At 53.4% G+C, this 18,363-nt stretch overlaps 1 protein-coding gene across 1 annotated transcript in view; it reads right to left on the bottom strand.

Annotated features, from left to right (window-relative positions):
• ASTN2 (astrotactin 2) overlaps window positions 1-18,363 on the bottom strand; it is a 317,145-nt gene that overhangs the window by 110,588 nt on the left and 188,194 nt on the right. Inside the window, exons 14-16 of the mRNA XM_066332467.1 lie at window positions 4,362-4,486; window positions 3,885-3,989; window positions 2,283-2,462 (exon numbers count right to left, since the gene is read on the bottom strand). Coding sequence (XP_066188564.1) covers window positions 2,283-2,462; window positions 3,885-3,989; window positions 4,362-4,486 — 410 coding nt within the window. The remainder of the gene's footprint in view (window positions 1-2,282; window positions 2,463-3,884; window positions 3,990-4,361; window positions 4,487-18,363) is intronic.

Raw genomic sequence — 18,363 nt, 5'->3', positions numbered from 1 at the left:
CTCCAGCCCCGGCGTGGAGCCAGTGCCTGTCCTGGCACCAGCAGCGTGAGCTTCTCTTCAAAACCATGTTTTCAATTAGGGCTCGACGCGCAGATTGTGCCTTTATTGTTGGAGGCCTCCTCCTGAGGCCTGCCGATTGATTTATGAAGTTGATTAAAATATTAAAATAATTCTGTGTGGTGCTGCGAAGAGCCCGTAATGTGCATTTTTCTCACAAGTTGGTGCCGTTCCAATTAGCTCGAGACTCTCCTCTCTCGCTCCTCCTGTGACCTGTTTTGTCCACTAACAAATTACAGTTTTTCTGGCTCCACTTTTATATTTATTAGAGCCGATGCATATGTGTGCTCACTGAGCAGTTCAGAACGGGCTGGTGAGCAGCGGGGAGCCCGGCAGGCCAGAGCTGTTCTGAGTGGAGAAGGCATCCAGAACTGTCTAGCTGGAGCTATTTATTCTGATCTGCCTTATGTTGCTGGCAAAATGAGGGTAAATCAGTAGAGAAGTTGGGAATAAAATCCACCTACCATGAACAGCAAGCTCTTTCTCCTGGCTAACTGGGATTTCCCTGGGACAGAGCCCTGGGTTTCCCATGACACTTTCTCTGTCCACAGGCTGATCTCCCTAAGAGCCCTGAACAACCTTAAATGTCCTTCCAAGAGCATTTTCTGGCCATCAAAGAACTGAATACAACACTGGTCACCTCTGCATTGCCCACAGTCCCAAAGTTCAACCTCACTGACCCCAGCAGTTACCAAAGCCACAGATGGAGCCACACGCAGAACACAAGGTCAGGGCCAGCACACAGTGCCCAAATGCTGCACAATCACGAGTGAAAGGTTTATGTCCAGACATTACAGGCAACCCCACAGGGGTCCCTGGAGTACCATGAGTGCTTTGGTGCTTCACTGGCAATGGGAAAGGATGCTCTGGATGCCCCACAAATGCCAGGAGCCAGGCACAGCTCCAGGAGTAGGGGAAGGACCCGGGTGGGGAGCGAGGGATCCACCTCATCTGGCTGCATACCATGGACTAAAAAGGAGATGATTCTATCACTGAGGCACTGCTTTGCCTTCAGACCCTGTGCTACTGTGGGGCTTTGTGGCTGAGCCCTGAGCCACCGCTGTCCCTGACGTGGGGGAGGTGGGAGCCAAGGAATGGGACATATTTCACCATCTCCCCACACCATGATTCAGAGCTGGTCACGTCCCCTCTGGCCCCAGCACTGTGGGCAATGCTTGTGCCAGGCCTGGTCTGCCTCTCATTTCCCCCTCTCATTCTCCTGAGAAACCCTTGTCTGGGTTTGGGTTGGTCCCAGGTGATGGCATTGGGGTCATGGGGCACTGGGGGTCTGCTCCCCACCAACACATTTGCCCCCGGATTGCAGGGAGTGCTCCTGAGTGATTAATACCATCATGAGCACATAAACAACCCACCTCCACGTGCCTTCTCCTGCTAAACAGGGGCACTGCTATGGCAAACTTCATTTATCACTATTTAAAAGCCAAACAAACGAGCACAGGGTGTTATAAATACGCTTACAAGACGAGCTACGCTGGGAAAACGGGGAAGAAAATGAGCCAAGAGCAAGGGAGGCGGCATGGGGGAGAACACCGCTCCACTGGGTTCCAGGGAGAGAGGCTGCTCTTGGCAGTGCCACCAGGGCAGGATTCAAGTGCCCTGAATGACCTCTGTCACCATCAGCCTTAAGGTGGGCTCTGTGATATACCACAGATGTTTTCTGAATAGAAAACTATCAGATCCAGGGCATATCCCCAACTCCCTGGAGGAGAGAGATGAATTGGCAAATGGAAGGCTACAGCGATAAGGCAGTTTTTATAAACATAACCTAATTGTATTACTTCAAAGTCCTGAAGTTTATTGCCCTGTTTAATGATGTGTCTCGTTATTTATGGTGTAGCACAATGAGTCTGCTATTGATTTAATGCACTTCCTTAAAGACTGTCATTGTCACAAGCAATAAAACAAAGCCATTCAGAGACAGCTCATTTATGTCACATCTCCATCAGCTGACCCCAGGAACACGAGGGCCACCGTGGGGAAGGGGGTCACCCTGGGCAAGGATGGAGCCAGAGTGTGGTAGCTGAAGAGCAGGAGCAGGCAGGGTGGCTCAGGGATGCTGCCAATGACATGTGCCACCTGACACTGGGCACTCAGTTCGGGACAAGCCTCCTGCCTGAGCCCAACCAGCATGGTGATGGTGCATGCATGGGAAAGGATGGAAACATGACACCAGATGTTTGTGCCCCTGCCCATTCCCTCCTCACCTTTCTGGTACTGGAGCCAGAGCTGCTGCTGGACCTTCTTGCTGGGGAAGTGGATGGTGCAGCTGAACTCGGAGCCGTAGAGCGCCTCGGCGATGTAGTGGGAGCCAAACTGCTGGATGAAGGAGAGCAGCTCCTCCCGGCTGCTGTCCTTGTTCAGGATCTTCAGGATGTTTGCAAAGCCTGTGGGAGGGAGGCAGGGGGTGGGCAGGTCAGCCAGGCAGGGGAAGGAGCCCCAGACATTCCCTGCTCAGGTCATACAAGGCCCCACATGGGTGCAGTTCCTCCTCTTTGCCTTCACCCAGTCCTTTGGAATCCACAGCCTGTTATTACCCCGGGTTGTGGCTCTGACTTCCTTCTATGATTCCTCTCCCTAAGAGATTTCTCAGATAATTTTACAGGGATGTGCATGTGAGCACGTTTGACACACACACAGACACACAGACACACACACTCTGTCCTTGCCAGCTCATCTGTTCTTCAGGCTGCTGGCACATCATTAACACTCTCCCCAGAGGATGTGTTTGGCCTTTGCTTGGCTGTATCCATAACCAGAGATGTTCCATCCCTAGTGCAAACAGCCAGCACAACTGGTAACTATTTTTAGGAAAGTTGGAGACAGCCCAGAGGCACTAACAGGGCTGGGCTGGGCTGGTGGCAGCTCCGTGGGTGTGCAAAGGTCAAAGCATCACTTGAGCAACATCCATACAGACAGCAGGGACCTCTGGCATGGGAGAGGGACATGGTCCTTTGCTGCTCTATGGAGGTGAAATATCCTGGAGACGCTGGTGACTTCACAGCACTTCAGCATCACTCAGAGCTGGCTGAAAGCACCGTTTTGGTTCAGTGGTGGAACGGAAAACATACTGCGAGAAAATACGTCATAACTGTCACCAAAATGAGATTATCTGGCTGGTTGGTTGGTTGGTTTATTGAAAGAGAAGGCTGTTTTAATAAAAAAGCCAGAAGAATTCATTTTGAACTGAACCCACGTACTTTTTTCAGCTCTGAACAGGTTATTTCATTTTGGGGCAGTGCAGCCTGTTAGCACTAAATCTTTTTTTTTTCTTTCTCTCTGCATTTAAAAACTCGTTATTTTTTAAATAAAAAATGCTATTTTGAAATGAAAAGGCAAAACATTTCAGGTCGCAACAAAATGTTTCGGCATTTCTGAAACAAAATGTGTAGCTATAAAAATGTGGCAGTGAAATGTTTTGACATTTGCAAGATCCTCCCACCCACCCCTTCTTCATCTGTGACTCCCTGCTTTATATGACCTGCTTTTCCAAGTGCTTTGGTTCCTTTTGAAACCACCTTTTTTTAGGGACTGGCTGGTTTTTGTACATACACATATACACAGCCACCCCAAAACAAATCCTTCCTGTTCGTTGCTTACTGGCTTCCTCCTGGCTTTGACCTCTTTCTGCACAAACTCCCTGCCTCAGTTTCCCCCCTGTAAAAACAGAAGGCAAATCTCCCTGCCTGCCTCTGCAGCAGTGCTGGGAACAGAGCACGAAGGCAGGAAATGGCAGTGGGAATGCTTGGGGCAGAAAACCACCACCAACCCGTGCAGACACACATCTCCCTGCCCCTGGAATCCCTCACCTGAAGAGAGTGTGATGGAGCTGAGCTTCACCCTGTAGAGGTTGCTCCTGACCCGCCAGTGCTGCACCATGGGGTATCCCATGGCCTCGTCATACTTGATGTCCCCTGCAAAGAGAAAGCAGCTGGGTGACACTGCTGACCCTGCTCTGGGGAATGCTTAATGCTCCCACCTTGCTACGTTCTGCAGGGGTGAGAAATGGGGTGATGGAAGGGCTGGAAACCTCAGTGGTGATGCTGTGGGGTCCCTGGACTGCTGGCAGGACCAGCGTTGGGATGGCTGTGACTACCAGGAGCTGACAGGGATGGAGATGCTTCTGGGGTGGACTCACACATCCCGCAGATTATTTCTGCCCCAGGCGCATAGGAAGGATGGCACAAAGGGGGTGATGATGCCCCTCAGGAACCACACTGGGATGGGAGAAGAGGTTGCTCCTCCTGTGCTCTCCCCTGGGACCCTGAGCCAGGGGCAGCTCGTACCTGTGAGGAGCTGGAGATCAGGAAGGGGCTCTGAGAGGACACCACGGCACTGCTCCTCCACGGGCAGTGGGATCACCAGGAGGCCATCAGCCAGCTGGGGGAAGTCTTTGATGAAATTATTCTCCCTGCAGAGAGAAAAAAGACAACTGCAAAGCAACGATGCAGGGCACAGCCAGGCAGCAGGGCTGAGCCGCCCTGGTGGCATGGGGACAGGTGGCTCAGGAGGACAGGGGACATCTCCTCCAGCAGGAGCCCTGGCAGAGGATGGGGTTTGCAGCCTCCCCACCAGCCAGCCCTGGCTCTGCAGCCCTCTGAGGTGATGCCTAATGAGCTCCCCAGGGACCACAGCTCCATTAGTGCTCCAGAAATATGGAACTGCTCTCAGCCTGGGGACCTGGACACTGGGTTTGGCCCAGATTTTCAAAGTCGGCCCCTGGAGAGGGGGCAAGGAAAAAAGAAAGGCTGCTACACCCCAAAACTGCCCCTTTTCCACACCTGCCGAATCTTCCTGTAGACAGTGACCAAGCTCTGCTGGGGCTCCCCAGGCAGCATCATCACCCCCACAGTTTTCAGCCCCCCTCCCCAGTGACTCGCTCTCCAAAAGGCAGAAAAAATACATTTTACAGACAGACACACAAAAAAAACCCCTCTCGTGTACAGCTCACAGTGCAATTTTACCACACATGCAGGATCTTTTCTAACCTTGGCAGGTATAACATTGTATAATAGGCCCCTAATGAATTGTTTCTAGAACAACGGTAGCAGGGAAATTATTTGAAATGGTGAACAGACAGGTCTCTGGGAGACCAGCCTCCCCCAGTAAGCGAAATGCCTCGCGCCTGCGCCGGGGAAACAGGAGGGGGGATTTTAAATATTGATCTTAGAGCCAAAATATAGGCCAGGAGGCTTCACATCCTCCGGGTGTGGAGACAAAAGGGCAGCAGAGCAGAAGAAAGGGAGGTTCCTGAAAAATCAGGTCAGCCCCAGGAGCTTGGGGGAGGTTCAGACTGGCACCGCCTGCCCCAGCTGCATCTTTTGTAATATATTTTCCTTTAAACAGCTGCTGATTTCACTCACCTACCCTGGTTTTACCCCTTGTAGCTTGTCCCTGCGGGGATGATCCACCATCCTGTAAACATCTCACAACTGGGGACATCCTGGACACCTCCATGGGTCCCGGCACAGCAAGATGCTGATTTCAGGGAACACTTTCCTGGGATAATCCCATTGCTCTGGGGCAAAGATGTGGCCACTGCAACCTGCACCAGAGGTGAACAGGAAGCCACAGCCCTGTGCAACCTGCCTGGGGATGTTCCCAGCCCCAAGGCAGGAGAGGAGCACAGGGAGGAGCATCTGAAGGCAGGGACACATGAATGGGGCACAGGAAGTGTTCAAGGCCAGGCTAAATGGGTCTTTAAGCAATATGGTCTAATGGAAGGTGTCCCTTCCCTCGGCAGGAAGCTTGAAACAAGAGAATCTTTAAGGTCCCTTCCAATCCAAACCATTCCATGATTTCCCTGGCTGCACAAGCAGCCTGCCTCATGCTACACCCCCATTTCAGAGCCACCAGCACCTGACTGCATCTCAGGAGCCTCACTTTCTGCACTGCCTCAGTGCAAAACAGAGAAAGTGCTTTATTTTTCTGAGGGGAAAATCCTCTCACTCACAACGTGCTCACAAATCTCCGATTGATCCTGCTGGGCACGGGATCCCCATGGTGGAGTGTTCTGCTGCTCTGAGCCCTTTGCTGTCACAGCAATTCCAAATGAGGAAGTGCAATTACTGCCGGAGCTGGGAGCCATGTGGGTGGTGGGAAGCAGCACTGCAAAATAAGGCAAGTCGGTAGGAACAGGGGAAGAAGCATGTTGGTGTCTCTGCTGCTCTGCCTCAGCAGAAAAGGGAAAACATCAGTGCTGCCAAATCCCAAAGCCATGGGGAAGTGTGATGCTGCACTGGGAGAGCGGGATGCAGCTGCACTAAGCCTGCCTGCCCTCCTGGAGCCTGGGGACTGTCCCTTTCCTGACAGGTCAGCTCCCCATCCTGCTCCAGGATGAGCACAGGGGCATCCCTGCCTGCCCAGCCCCATATCCCACCTCTGAGCAGACCAGGAGGAGCTGGTGGAACCTTCCCAAGTGCTGTCCCACATGAAGGGACACAAAGAGATGGCATGACAGATGCCAGAAGCTCAGATTCATCCAGCACCCTGCACCCTGACACGGGGCAGAGGAGACAGAGAGAGGCAGCATCTCCTCCTGCCCCACCTGAGCCATCTGAGCAGCACCCACCATCGCCATGAGCCTGTAAAGCAGCTGTCCCTGGGCATACCCCAGCTCATCCATGAGGCAGGACAGCCCCGGGGGCTGGTTTTCCACACCTGGGTAGCTCAGGAGGGAGAAGCTGAGGTATGAGGGGACCTGCACACAGCAGCTGCTGCTCAGAGCTGCTGCCTCTATGAGAAGGTATTTACTGAATAGCCACGTTTTGCAGGTTCCCTCTTATTCATTTGTTCAATTGTTCCATACTCAAAAAGCCAAGGAAAAAAACAGGGGCAAAATGGGAGCCAAGGAGTGGGCATGTGCCCACAACGTGTATCATGGGAGGGAGCAGCAGTGCAAGGCACGACTTCAGGAGCACTTCCATGATGGATGCATTCTTGCTACCAAACCCTTCCAGCTCTCCCCACCTCCAGGCTCCTGCTCCCTGCCATCCCAGGGATGAGCCAAAGCCAAGCAGGGAGAGCACCCGCTGGGCAGAGGGTCTGGGCACAGCACAATCCCTCTGCAGAGTCCTGCAGGGGCAGCATGGGGACGGGGACATGCCAGGCAGGGCACTCTGCTGCTGAGGTGTGCCCAGGGCACTGCATTCCGGGGACTGGCAGCCGGCAGAGGGCTGCAGCTCCTCTTCCACAGGACCTTCTTAATAACCCTGTGGCTTGCATGCTGCTCACTGCAGAGGCACAATAAAGAGTTCCTGCCAGACTTTTTTGCTCTCTGGAAGCTGTGATCAAAGCCATGGGGCTCTGTGCAAGGGGCAGGGACATGGAGGAGGGGAGGGATGTGACACCATCCCCGTGCACATGCTGCCACACGTGCCTCCAACTGGGACACTGCTGAGCCACAGCACCTCTGCAGGGGTGCAGGGCCAGGCGGAAGGTTCGCAGGGTTATTCCAGAGGGATCAGGAGGGATGCAGACAAACCTGCCAGCCCCACAACATCCTCCTGTGTCTCTTCTTCTGCCCCTGGCATCTCCCCAGTGGAAGAGCTGCCCGGGACTCACTGGAGCAGTGAGCACACAGCTCTCTCCAGCGCGGTGCACACAGAATCCACTCCCCAGCACAGCGCTCTCCTGCTGGGGAACTGAGCATCTCCCAGGGCATTTTGCAGATCCTGAGTCATTACACGAGGAAATGCAGTTTCTCCCAGCAGCAGCTGACCCAGAGCAGGTGCCTGCCTTGGAGAGGACTGATTCCATATAAACGAGCCTGATGCTGGGAAAGGTCAAATGGCCAAAGGCTTTAGTGAGCTCCGATACTGGCAGGGTGGACTGAGGAGGAAGGCAGCTGCTGGATTAAACTGAGTTCAAAATCCTGGCTTTGATGGGCACTTGGCGCATCCTCAGTGGAGTCCTACAGTGCACCCATTGCCTGGAGTGACACAGACAACTGAGAGCAGCTCCCATGTCTCAGGGTGCTGGTGGGGTTACAGCAATTAGCAGCTGCTCAGGCACCAGGAGCAGGGCTCAGGCAGCAAAAGCCTGTTGTGCCACTGTTCTCCTGTCCTCCTGAAACCAGAAACACAAACCAGCCCTGTTTTCAGGGACTGTGACCTTTAATACACAGCCAAGGTCATGCAGCAGAGCTGTGGTGCAGCACTGGGCTGCATTGCTGTGCTCTGCAGCACTGGCAGCAGCTCACACAGCCCATGGGAAGCCTCCAGAGTATCCCAGGGCAAAATGGGCTTTGTGAGGAGAAGAGCTAATGCAGGCTCTGGGGAGAAACTGGAGTGCTCTGGTCTTCCAGGATTGGGCCATGGCTGCTGGATTCTGCTCCATGGCACGATCCTGCTGGCCCTGGGGCACCATGTCTCCTTGCTGGGATGCTCAAAGCCAGAGCCAAGCTGGCAGTGGGATTCTGGCCTGCAGCAGGGAAGGCTCAGCTGGTGGCTGACATGCATTTCATTTTCCTGTTGGCAACACCGCTGGGTGAAGGAGCAGCTTCTCCTTAGCTCAGTCAGCTGTGGCTTCCTCCCTTGGCACTCTGCTCCCACAGGACATGGCCTTGAGGACGGACTCTGCAAACCAACCCTTCCCTGCAGCTGCCAAGCTCCCACTGCACATTCCAAGCATCAGCTGACCTGGGGCTTCCTGCCTGCACCCAGCACTGACAGGGGATGCACACCCTGCATCACAGCACCTGGGCAGGTATATTCATGAAGGGTTAGATATATAAATATTATATGGAAAATGACCCCACAAGTGATTAGCTATTGCCCTGAAGCGTGAGATTTAATTACCCTTATCTGAGCCAGCACAGCTACAAATGTTAATCACATTATCATCCAGCAAGCTTATGTTCAGCAAAGTGACTATTCCAGGGCCGCCCTTTCTGCTATGCAAGCCTGAGAGGACGCCTGCTCTGGCAAAGAATTAGTTATTAATCTTACTCCTTTCTGTCCCACAATGGCTCAGGGAGAGCACGATGGATTTGAGGTTATTTAGTGCCAGCTTTTCACCCAAATTTCCCTTGGAGAAGCTGCCTGCTGAGGTGGCTGCAGGATCAGCAGAGCCTAGCCTGACACAGGGACATTGAGAAATAGCTTCCTTTTAGCTTGTCATCACCAAAAAAAAAAAAAAAAAAAATTATCTGGAGTCACTGTGAAACAGAAAAGAGGGTGTCCTGTTGCCACAGCCACTTAGGAGAAGGTAAGCACACTGTAAATCTCCCCCAGCACGTCTCCATGACCTCAGGCACTGGTGAATTATAAAGGTTTAATGCAAACCCTGTGAAGCAGCAGTTACTTACTCCAAATTTACTGAGCATTAATTTCAGGGAGGCCCCACTCCTGTAGAACAAGGCAGGATAAAAGAGGAGAGACCAGTCAGGTTTTGCCAGGTTCTGGGGCCCCTTCAGTTCCCACTGTTTGCAATGAAGTGTGGCTGGACCAGGCTGCAGGGAAAAAGGAGAGCACCAAGAGCATCCCTGCAGCAGCCCCTGATGCTGTGGATAGGACCTGTCCCTGTGCTGCTCCTGTCCCTGTGCTGCTCATCCATGTCCCCAGTGAGTCTCACTTCAGTGCCAGCAATAAACAGCCTGATAACATCCAATAGCTGCCTTACCCCCTGGTTCGGGGAGAATTAGCATTTAAATTTAGGTGTTTCAGGAGGTAAATCACAGCAGTGATGGGGCATGGAAGCCCTGGAGCTCCTGGGCTGGTGTGAGGTGTCTGCATGGCTGCTGCTGAGCACCTCCACACACCCCCAGACTGAGCCCCAGACCCTCTGTGGGGCTGGGAGCTCCTGTGCCCATTCCCATCGGCATTGTGTTCTGCCAACACTGAATCTGATTTCCCCACAGAGCAGCTCTAAATATCCCCCAAATACTACAACCCTCCTCGGGGTCACGCAAGCCCAGCAGCCCCACTGAGCACTGAAGGAAACTCAGGCAGTGGTGCCCACCCACTGTGGCACTGAGAGTGAACACGAGGTTCATGATTCACCATCATGGAGAAAAGGGGCATCCTCTCCTGAAGCCATTTCTAAAGGAAACACAAAGAAATTCACACTGAGAGGAGAGATGGAGAAGCTGTGAGCAACAGTCAGAAACACCTGGAGAAAAAGTGCAAGAATGATGGGATCACAGATCTGTGATTCCAACAGGTTAGAATGGACTTTAAAACTCATCTCGTTCCACCCCTGCCATGGGCAGGGACACCTTCCACTGTCCCAGGTTGCTTCAAGCCCTGTACAAACTGGCCTTGGACACTGCCAGGGATCCAAGAGGAGGCACAGCTTCTCTGGGCACCCTGTGGCAGGGCCTCCCCACCCTCACAGCGGTTCAGCAGCCTTTTCTTGAGCTTAGAGCCTGGTATCAGGGCCACCATGACACATCTGGACTGTGTGCCACCCCTCCTTGAGTGGAAGGCCTGGGGAATGCCCAACACCTTGGGTGGAGAGAAATCTGCCCATCTCCCAGCTGGAGCTGCTCAGAGTCTGCCAGGAGGATCCATGTCTTGCTCCATGTATCTGCTCTTCAAGGTGTCTCCCTCCATTAGCTTTGTCATCACTGACAGCCAAAGGCTCTGACCTTGTCAGCTCCCATAAGTTCAGCAGCTTCCAGCTCTTTTACTATTTGATGGAGAAGACAACAGACAGAGCTCCTGGAGCAGCTCATGGAGCTCCTGCCCATCCTGGCCACTGGGCAGTTTCCTATGGGGATGATTTGTCCAAGCTGAGAGAGCTGGAGCCAGGCTGGACACGTCCTGTGGGTGCTGATCCCAGCACTGAGCTGAGCCAAAGCTGTGGATCCTCTCCCACAAGTCGTTTGAGTGCTGTTTGCAATCCTTTCCCAAAGTGCTGCTCCAGCACTTCCCCACCAGGTGCTTTCCTTGTAATGAGGCAACAAATGCAAAACTCCCACTGACTCCAGAGGAGCCAGGGCTACCCTCTGGGGCATGCCAAGGAGGCTGGTGCCTGACTTGCATCCAGTTCCCCTGGGATTTGGGCACAGCATCCTGCAGCCAGTGGCTTCTCTGTGCACCAGCAGCCCCAGTTTTCCAGGGAAACCCACACTCCAGCTGTGATGCCCTGGGAAGCACAAGCACAACCTTTTAATATTAATATTTGCCTTTCCAATGTAAATTCAGACCCAGCTCTCCACTCAGCACACACATCCATTCTCTTTAACAATTTGAAATCTTAAACATTTTTATTTTTTTTCCCTCTCCTAAGCTTCATTGTTAACCTTTAAGATGAAGATAAGGCATAAAGGTTTGGAAAGGAATTAGGAGGGACGTTGGAAATGAGCCAGGAGCAGTGTTAATACTGGGCTGCACATCATATCTCTTCGGTTCTTCTCTCCCCCCAGGGTGACTCGGACTGCTCTTGACTACCACCACGGTATTACAAACTCTAATGAGGTTTGGAAAATAAGAAACCCACTGCGGCGTGGGAGAAACTAATAGAAATTGTTTTGTCTTCTCTCTATTAGTCATTAGAAGCAGAAGAAAAACAGCCAAAGGCAATGGCAGGGCTGCAATACCACCACACATTTCATATGCTGGCACTCCGACAATGTCATTTCAGTGCAGTTATTGCTCCCACTTCCCCTGCACACCAGACCTCCCGTACACCAGTGTGGGCTCCAGCTGTGCCAGCATCCCTGTGCCACCATCCCGAGCCCAGGGTGACCCCAGGGCCTGCCCAAGGTGCCCATGCAGGGCGTTTGGCCAGCCCATGGCTCCACCAGCAGGGACCATCGCCAGCCTAGTGTCCCCAAGGGACAGGGACAGGCAGTGCCCAGGCAGGGAACACTTCCACAAGCAGCAGCACTGTCAGGCAGCCAGAGCATAGGGAGAATTAGCTGGGATTTGTGACTGCAGCTGCAGAGTCGTGTTTCTGTGTGTGAAGTTAATTACAGAATCACAAAACTACGCACACTGTGAGGTGACAACACCTGCAGTGACCTCACCCCCTGTCACCCTCCCAGGGAACCGTGGTGCCAGGAGCCAAGCCCCAGTCCTGGGCTCAGCGAGGTGCCTGCAGCACTGTCTCCTCCCAGCTCTGTGGCCATCGCACCCCGGCTGCCTGATGACGAGTGGCAGTAATGCCACACCTTCCAGATGTTTGCCTGCTGCCCACGGGCACGGGCACAGATGGTGAGAGGCAGGGTTCCCTGGAACGCTGGGGCCAGGCACGCAGGCTGTCCTGCCTGTGCTGGGCTCCTGCAGCCCGTTCTGGGAGAGAAATGGACCAGCACAAACACCTCGAGCTTTCATCTCCAGGGAATTGTTAGTGAAGGCAGCAGCCCACAGGACACTCCTCCTGCAGCCCAGGCAGGGGCAGAGCAGGACAGCAAAGAGCATTGCTGGGGCACAGGGAGGAAGGCAAGGGCTGCAGGGCCTGTCCCCACCACCTGCTCCAGCTTTCCTCTGCACAGAGCCACCAGCATCCAAACCAGGTCACGCTGCCCAGGAACCAGTGCAGAGGAAGATTTTGGGGATCTGGATTATGCCACAGGGGACAGGAGGAGTTCCAGCATAGCTTGCCCACCACTTTTGGGACTCTGGGTACAACTGATGAGGCTTAAGCACAAACCCAGCACTTGCTTTTAGGTTTATGAAGTCACGAGCTGCACTGCAACAGGCAGAACAGCAAATCCTCCACCTCTGGAGAGGACACTTGGGATGGGAAAGAGGAAGGCAAGATTTTCTGCTTCACTGAGGACTGCATCCAAGCCCTGCTGCTACCTCGGAAGCAGGTATGGCTTGACAGCTGGCACAGCTGTGGAGTGCTCAGATGTCCCCACGCTGGTGACTGTTCCTGACTGCATTGCCTGGAGCAAGGATTCGCATTGCTAAGGCAATGTCAAGCTGATTTAGTCCTTGGATGGGGAATCTCCATCAACCAGCACTTGCACTAGCAAGGAAGAGCAGTGACGGGCTGCTGGATGTCAGCCTTGTCCCTGGAGGTGACACTGAGGGGGCCCCATGGTGTGAGCAGCACAAACCCATGGCCCAGCTAATGGGGACCAGCACAGCACCCATACAACAATGGAAAAATGCTGCTATCACATCCTAAAGCCCGGTGATCACAATTTACTGCCTCAAACCCTCCTGTCTCACCCTATTCTTGCTTTTCAGCTGAACATAACCTGTATTTTCATGTGTCCTGAGCAGGTATAGAGCTGCCATGGCCCAGGAGCAGCTGCAACTCTTGTGAGATAAGGAAAGAAGAAGCAGCAATTCCTCTCTGCAAGGCTATAAAGCCAATAAGGACCCCCTGGGATGAAAGGTACTCCATAAATCTGAGCTGTTATTATAAAACCAATCTCCACCGCATCTCTTAATAATGCAGATTAACTGTGCAGTAACACTGCTATAATTAATATCATAAAAGTCAGAGATGGGAAAGGTCAGCGAGGCCATGCCATGGACTGCTCCCCACAGCACAGGGAACAGGGAAAGCTCCTGGGTGCCACAGGAGCTTGGGACAGTGAAGGCAGGCTTGGCAGTGCTGGGCACCGCAAAGGGAACAGTGACAAGGAGGGGGTGGCACATGGGTCACCACATCTCTGCCAAACCCAGGAGGGGAGCAGAGCCCAGCTCTTGGTTCTGTAAGTACCCAGTGCCAACTTCTCATCCCTCCTTTCCTGTCTGTACACTTATGGAATTATTTAGGTTGGAGAAGACCTTTAAGATGACTGAGTCAAACCATTAATGCAGCACTGCCAAGGCCACCACTAAACCATGTCCCCAGCTGTGACATCCACATGCCTTTTGAATCCCTCCAAGGATGGTATAACTTCACCACTGACCTGAGCACTTTGTGCCAGGGTTTGACACCAATTTTGGTGAAGAAATGTTTCAAATATCCACTATAAACATCACCTGAGGAACCTAGGCTGTTCTGTCTTGTCCTATTGCTTGTCACTCAGGAGAAGAGACCAACTTGTCAGTGTCTCCTCTCCCCTTTAACCTCCTTTTCTCCAGGCTAAACACCCCCAGCTTCCTCAGCTGCTCCTCATGGACTTGTGCTCCAGAGCCTTCCCCAGTTCCATTCCCTTCTCTGAACACACTTCAGCACCTCAGTGTCCCGCTCTTTGTGAGGAGCCCAGAACTGACCCCAGGATTTGAGGTGCCCTTCACCAGTTCAGAGCACAGAAGGACAATCACTGTCCTGACCACACTATTACTGGTACAAGCCAAGACGCCGCTGGTCTTCTAAGTCACTTGGGCACACTGCTGGCCTCTCCCAAATCCTTATGGGTGTCACCACCAAGGTGGACTCAGAAGACCTCAGGGAACCCCCTGACAGCTGTGTGGGGACATGGGTCAGGGGACATGAGTGTGGACTGACCATGGCCAGGCAGGTTCTTTGCAGGAAGAGCCGTGTCCCAGCCCCACCATCCCAAGGGATGAGCATTGTCCCAGACCCTGCACCTCCCATCCCATAAGGAGCTTCCAGAGCCAGGAGACACAACCCTGCCATACACACCCAGACACCTCAGCAGCATTCCCAGACTTGGATCCCCCTGCCCAGGGACCAGCACTGCTCCTCACTGCCTCCCAACCCAGCCAACACACAGACCGAGCCCCAAGGCACTCTGCCTTCCTCCACATCCCTCTCCCATCTCCCTGCTGTCCCCCGTGCTGCGTGGCCCTGGCACTGCTCCCTGCACAGCTCCCTGCCTGGGCCAGCCCTGCTCTGCCCAATTAGTGCTGCAGCGTGGCAGCTCCGTGTGTGCTGCGGGATCAGCTGTGGGAATGCAAATCTGCGCCTCCCCCGCCGCAGCCGCCACTAACAGGATAATGAATATTTTCATCAGCTGCGGAGAATACAAACATCTGCGCAGGCACGGGCGCTGCTGGGGCTGGGGAGTGGGGAGCAGGGGTGTGGGGGAAAGAACAGCTCCCTGGCATCCCTCCCTGCGGGGGCAGCAGCTCCACTGCCAGAGAAAGGAAAAGTTCTGCTCCCTGAGCCAGGAAAAGCCTGTGGCTGACATTCCATCAGCTCCAGTGGGTGCTGGCACCGTCTCTGACAGCAGTGCCTTGGCTCTGGACTGTGCTGGTGTCTGTAAGAGCCTTCCACCCCCTTCCACACCTCCCACTGTCCCAGGCTGCTCCAAGCCCTGTCCAGCCTGGCCTTAGACACTTCCAGGGATCCAGGGGCAGGCACAGCTGCTCTGAGCACCCTGTGCCAGGGCCTCCCCACCCTCTGATTCAGTAACTTCTTCCTCATCTAAATCTCACAACCATGGGTCTGGGGCTCTGGCTGCAGGGGCAGCTTCCACCACAACCACCCCTCTTCCTCTTCCTCCTTCTCCCCGGGGCTGGGGCACATGCTGAGAGCAGTGGGGTTCTCACAGGCAAGGACCAAACAGCAGAACCTGACTCTCTGTGAGGTTATCCTGTGACCTGCACAGACAGGAATGAAATGGAGCAGCTCAGAGGTGCATCCGGGGCTGGGATGGGGCAGCAGGAGTAGGAGGTGGCTGCAGTGGCCATGTCCATGTTCACCAAGGATGTGAGGGCCCATTTCCTAAATCTGACCTGCACCTGGTGCAGCAACACTCTGAGAACCTCTAGTATTTGAGCAATCTTTGTTACAAAGCCACTTCTTCCACCTCGGACCCCTGCATTGTCTGACACCACACCTGCTTTTGTTTCTGTAGAATAAAAACTGCTCCCAGCCTGCTGCAGGAGCACATGGCTGCAGACTGGGTAACACCAGCTCAGAGCCACACAATCTGCCATCCTTTTTGGTGGGATGAAAACTTTGAAATGGAATGGGATGCAACGGTGACTTAACTGATGGAATGCTGTGCTAATTGCATTAGTCATTTATACACCGGATTGGAAAAACAACCTCACTGCTGAGCCTGGCCAGTGAAGATGTGCCCAAAATAGCATGTGTCTGTGGGCTCTGAAACATCCCATACATCCCACAGCAGATCCCACCTCCACAGGGCTGCTGAAATCCTAACAACCCCTTAGCTGCTGCTCAGGACCACGGCACGAGGCATTAGCCTGGCTTGGAAAGACATCATTGCTTCCAACTAGCATGTCTGAGGTTTCAAAGTTGTGAACAGGTAATAGAACTGCAGCAACAAACAATAAAAAGATGAATGAAATGGAAGGCAGCCACTGGAAAAGAGCTCCATCCATTATCCTGGCCTGAAGGGTAATAGGTAAACAAGGCACTGGTGCACTGCCTGGCGCTGGGCTCGCCAGCACGGGAATAATAAACAGCACAATTATAACTCCTGTGCTTGCAGGTTTCAAAGACAGGGAGAAAAATAGGGAGGGGGGAAATGGTGTTAATTTAACCACTTACAGACGTGACATTCATGTTGCTGAGGGGGAAGCGGGATGTCCCTGCCTGTGAGCTCTGAGCCAGGGGCACCAGCAAAGCTCCTCCAGCCTCTCACATCCAGATGTGATGCTGCAATCATCTGAGCCCCCATCCCAGTCCCTGGCAGCACCCACGGGGGGGAGAGCACCAGGTGAACACTGTATGGGTGGAGATGTTTCCCAAAACAGCCCTGGCAGGGATGGCACTGAGCTGCCAGCTCACCCTGCTGCCACTGTGCTGGTTTATTAAGGGATGAGAAACATCGAGGGGAAGAGGAGACAGATTTAAAATTAACTGGCCAAACATCAATATTATGGCAATTCCCCACATCATCTCAGTGACCTGGCAGCATGAAGGGAGCTGTGTGGAGGCAGAGCCTGCTGGAAGCAGTTGGGGCAGTGCCCATCCCTCCCTGCAGCTCCCCTGACACCTCGGGCACCTCAGCACCACCTCCAGCCTGCTCCCTTCCCTTTCCCAAGGCTGGAAAGAAGCAGCAGCCCTGATTAATAACCGGGAATGGGGGAACAGCATCCTGCAGGGACTGAGTTGCAGAGGGAAGGACGATTCCAATGTGCAGGAAGGTGCTTGGCAGGGCACAGCAGGGCACCCCTGGATCCTCCAAAGCCATCCTCCCTGGATATAGAGAAGGAAAACCACTTGGTGCTTAGCAGGGAGGGAGCACCAACATGAATGCTCTCTCTGCCACCAGACACCAACCCATTCTGGCTCCTTATCTGCCCTCAACACCTTGAAATTCCCTGGACTCGTTGCATCTCTGCTGGGAGGAATTAAAAGGGGGCTGTGTGGGTGTTCCTGTGTCCTGGGGCTTTGCCAAGCTGGAGCAAGAGCCAGGAGGAGAGGCAGAGGTAGAAGGGACTCTGGTCAGGGCAGACAGCTGCTCCCAGCTGCCATGCATTGCCCTGCCATCCCATTTGCCATGCAGCGATAATCCAGCAAATAAACTGGCTCCACGGGCAGTATTTTGGGATTTCTCCATATTAATGGCATAAAAGCAACAGTCTGAAACTGCAAACAGCTTTTAAACAAAAATATCTATTCCCTCATGGCAAAGAGACGGAACAGAAACAGATAAAGAATGAACAAACAAGCCATTTGGAAAATAATTCCTCAGTGATTTGGGAACAGTACAGAGTTCAGGCTCTGTCCCACCATGAGGCAGCAGGAGGAAAAATCATTCTAATCTAGTCTTTACTGAGCTGCAGCCATTGCTGAGCCTCCCATCTAGACCAGGGGGTGTGACTGGAACAGATCAGCTCCAACCCCATCTACTCATTAACCTCACAGAGCATTTTGCCAAGAGGGACAACCTTTATTAAGGAAAGGGGAGGGTGCCCAGAAGAAGATGGCTCTGAATGTGCTTTTGGCTCAGCAGTGGAAGGACCAAGGGAGATTTCTGGTGATGGATGGAAGATCCCTCTCCAGTCCCCTCCCAAAGGCTCCTGAGGGACTGCACAGGAGCAGCATCACTGGAAGAGTGCTCTGATTTAAATCCTTGCAATAAGGCAGCAGCAGCAGCAGTGATGCCATGGTGTACTTCTCCAAGCTGGAACCTTGATTCTGGCATGTCCAACAGAGCAGTCAAGCACCCCAACCTCCACAGAAGTCACTAGTGGTTTTTAAGCTACCCCAGCACAGGAGAAGCTGCCCACAGAGCTCCTATCTCCTGGTGGTTGGAGTGGAGCTGTGGGATGCTGTGGTGCTCACATCCTGCTGGGCTGCGGCTTCATTGGCACTGACGGATGGGGAAAAGGGTCCTTGGCACCAACACAAAGGGCCACATGAGCAGGGGCAGGCTCCAGGCAGCACAACGAGGTGTTCCATCACTGCTGGGGTGTGTGTGGAGCACACAGCAGGAACCAGTCTGGTTCTGGGCTCCTGCCCAGCCCTGCTGGGGTACACCGGCCTCAGCAGCCA

The sequence above is a fragment of the Sylvia atricapilla genome, chromosome 19 (assembly GCF_009819655.1).
Source record: "Sylvia atricapilla isolate bSylAtr1 chromosome 19, bSylAtr1.pri, whole genome shotgun sequence".
NCBI lineage: Eukaryota > Metazoa > Chordata > Aves > Passeriformes > Sylviidae > Sylvia > Sylvia atricapilla.
This window is presented reverse-complemented; position numbering and strand designations above follow the sequence as displayed.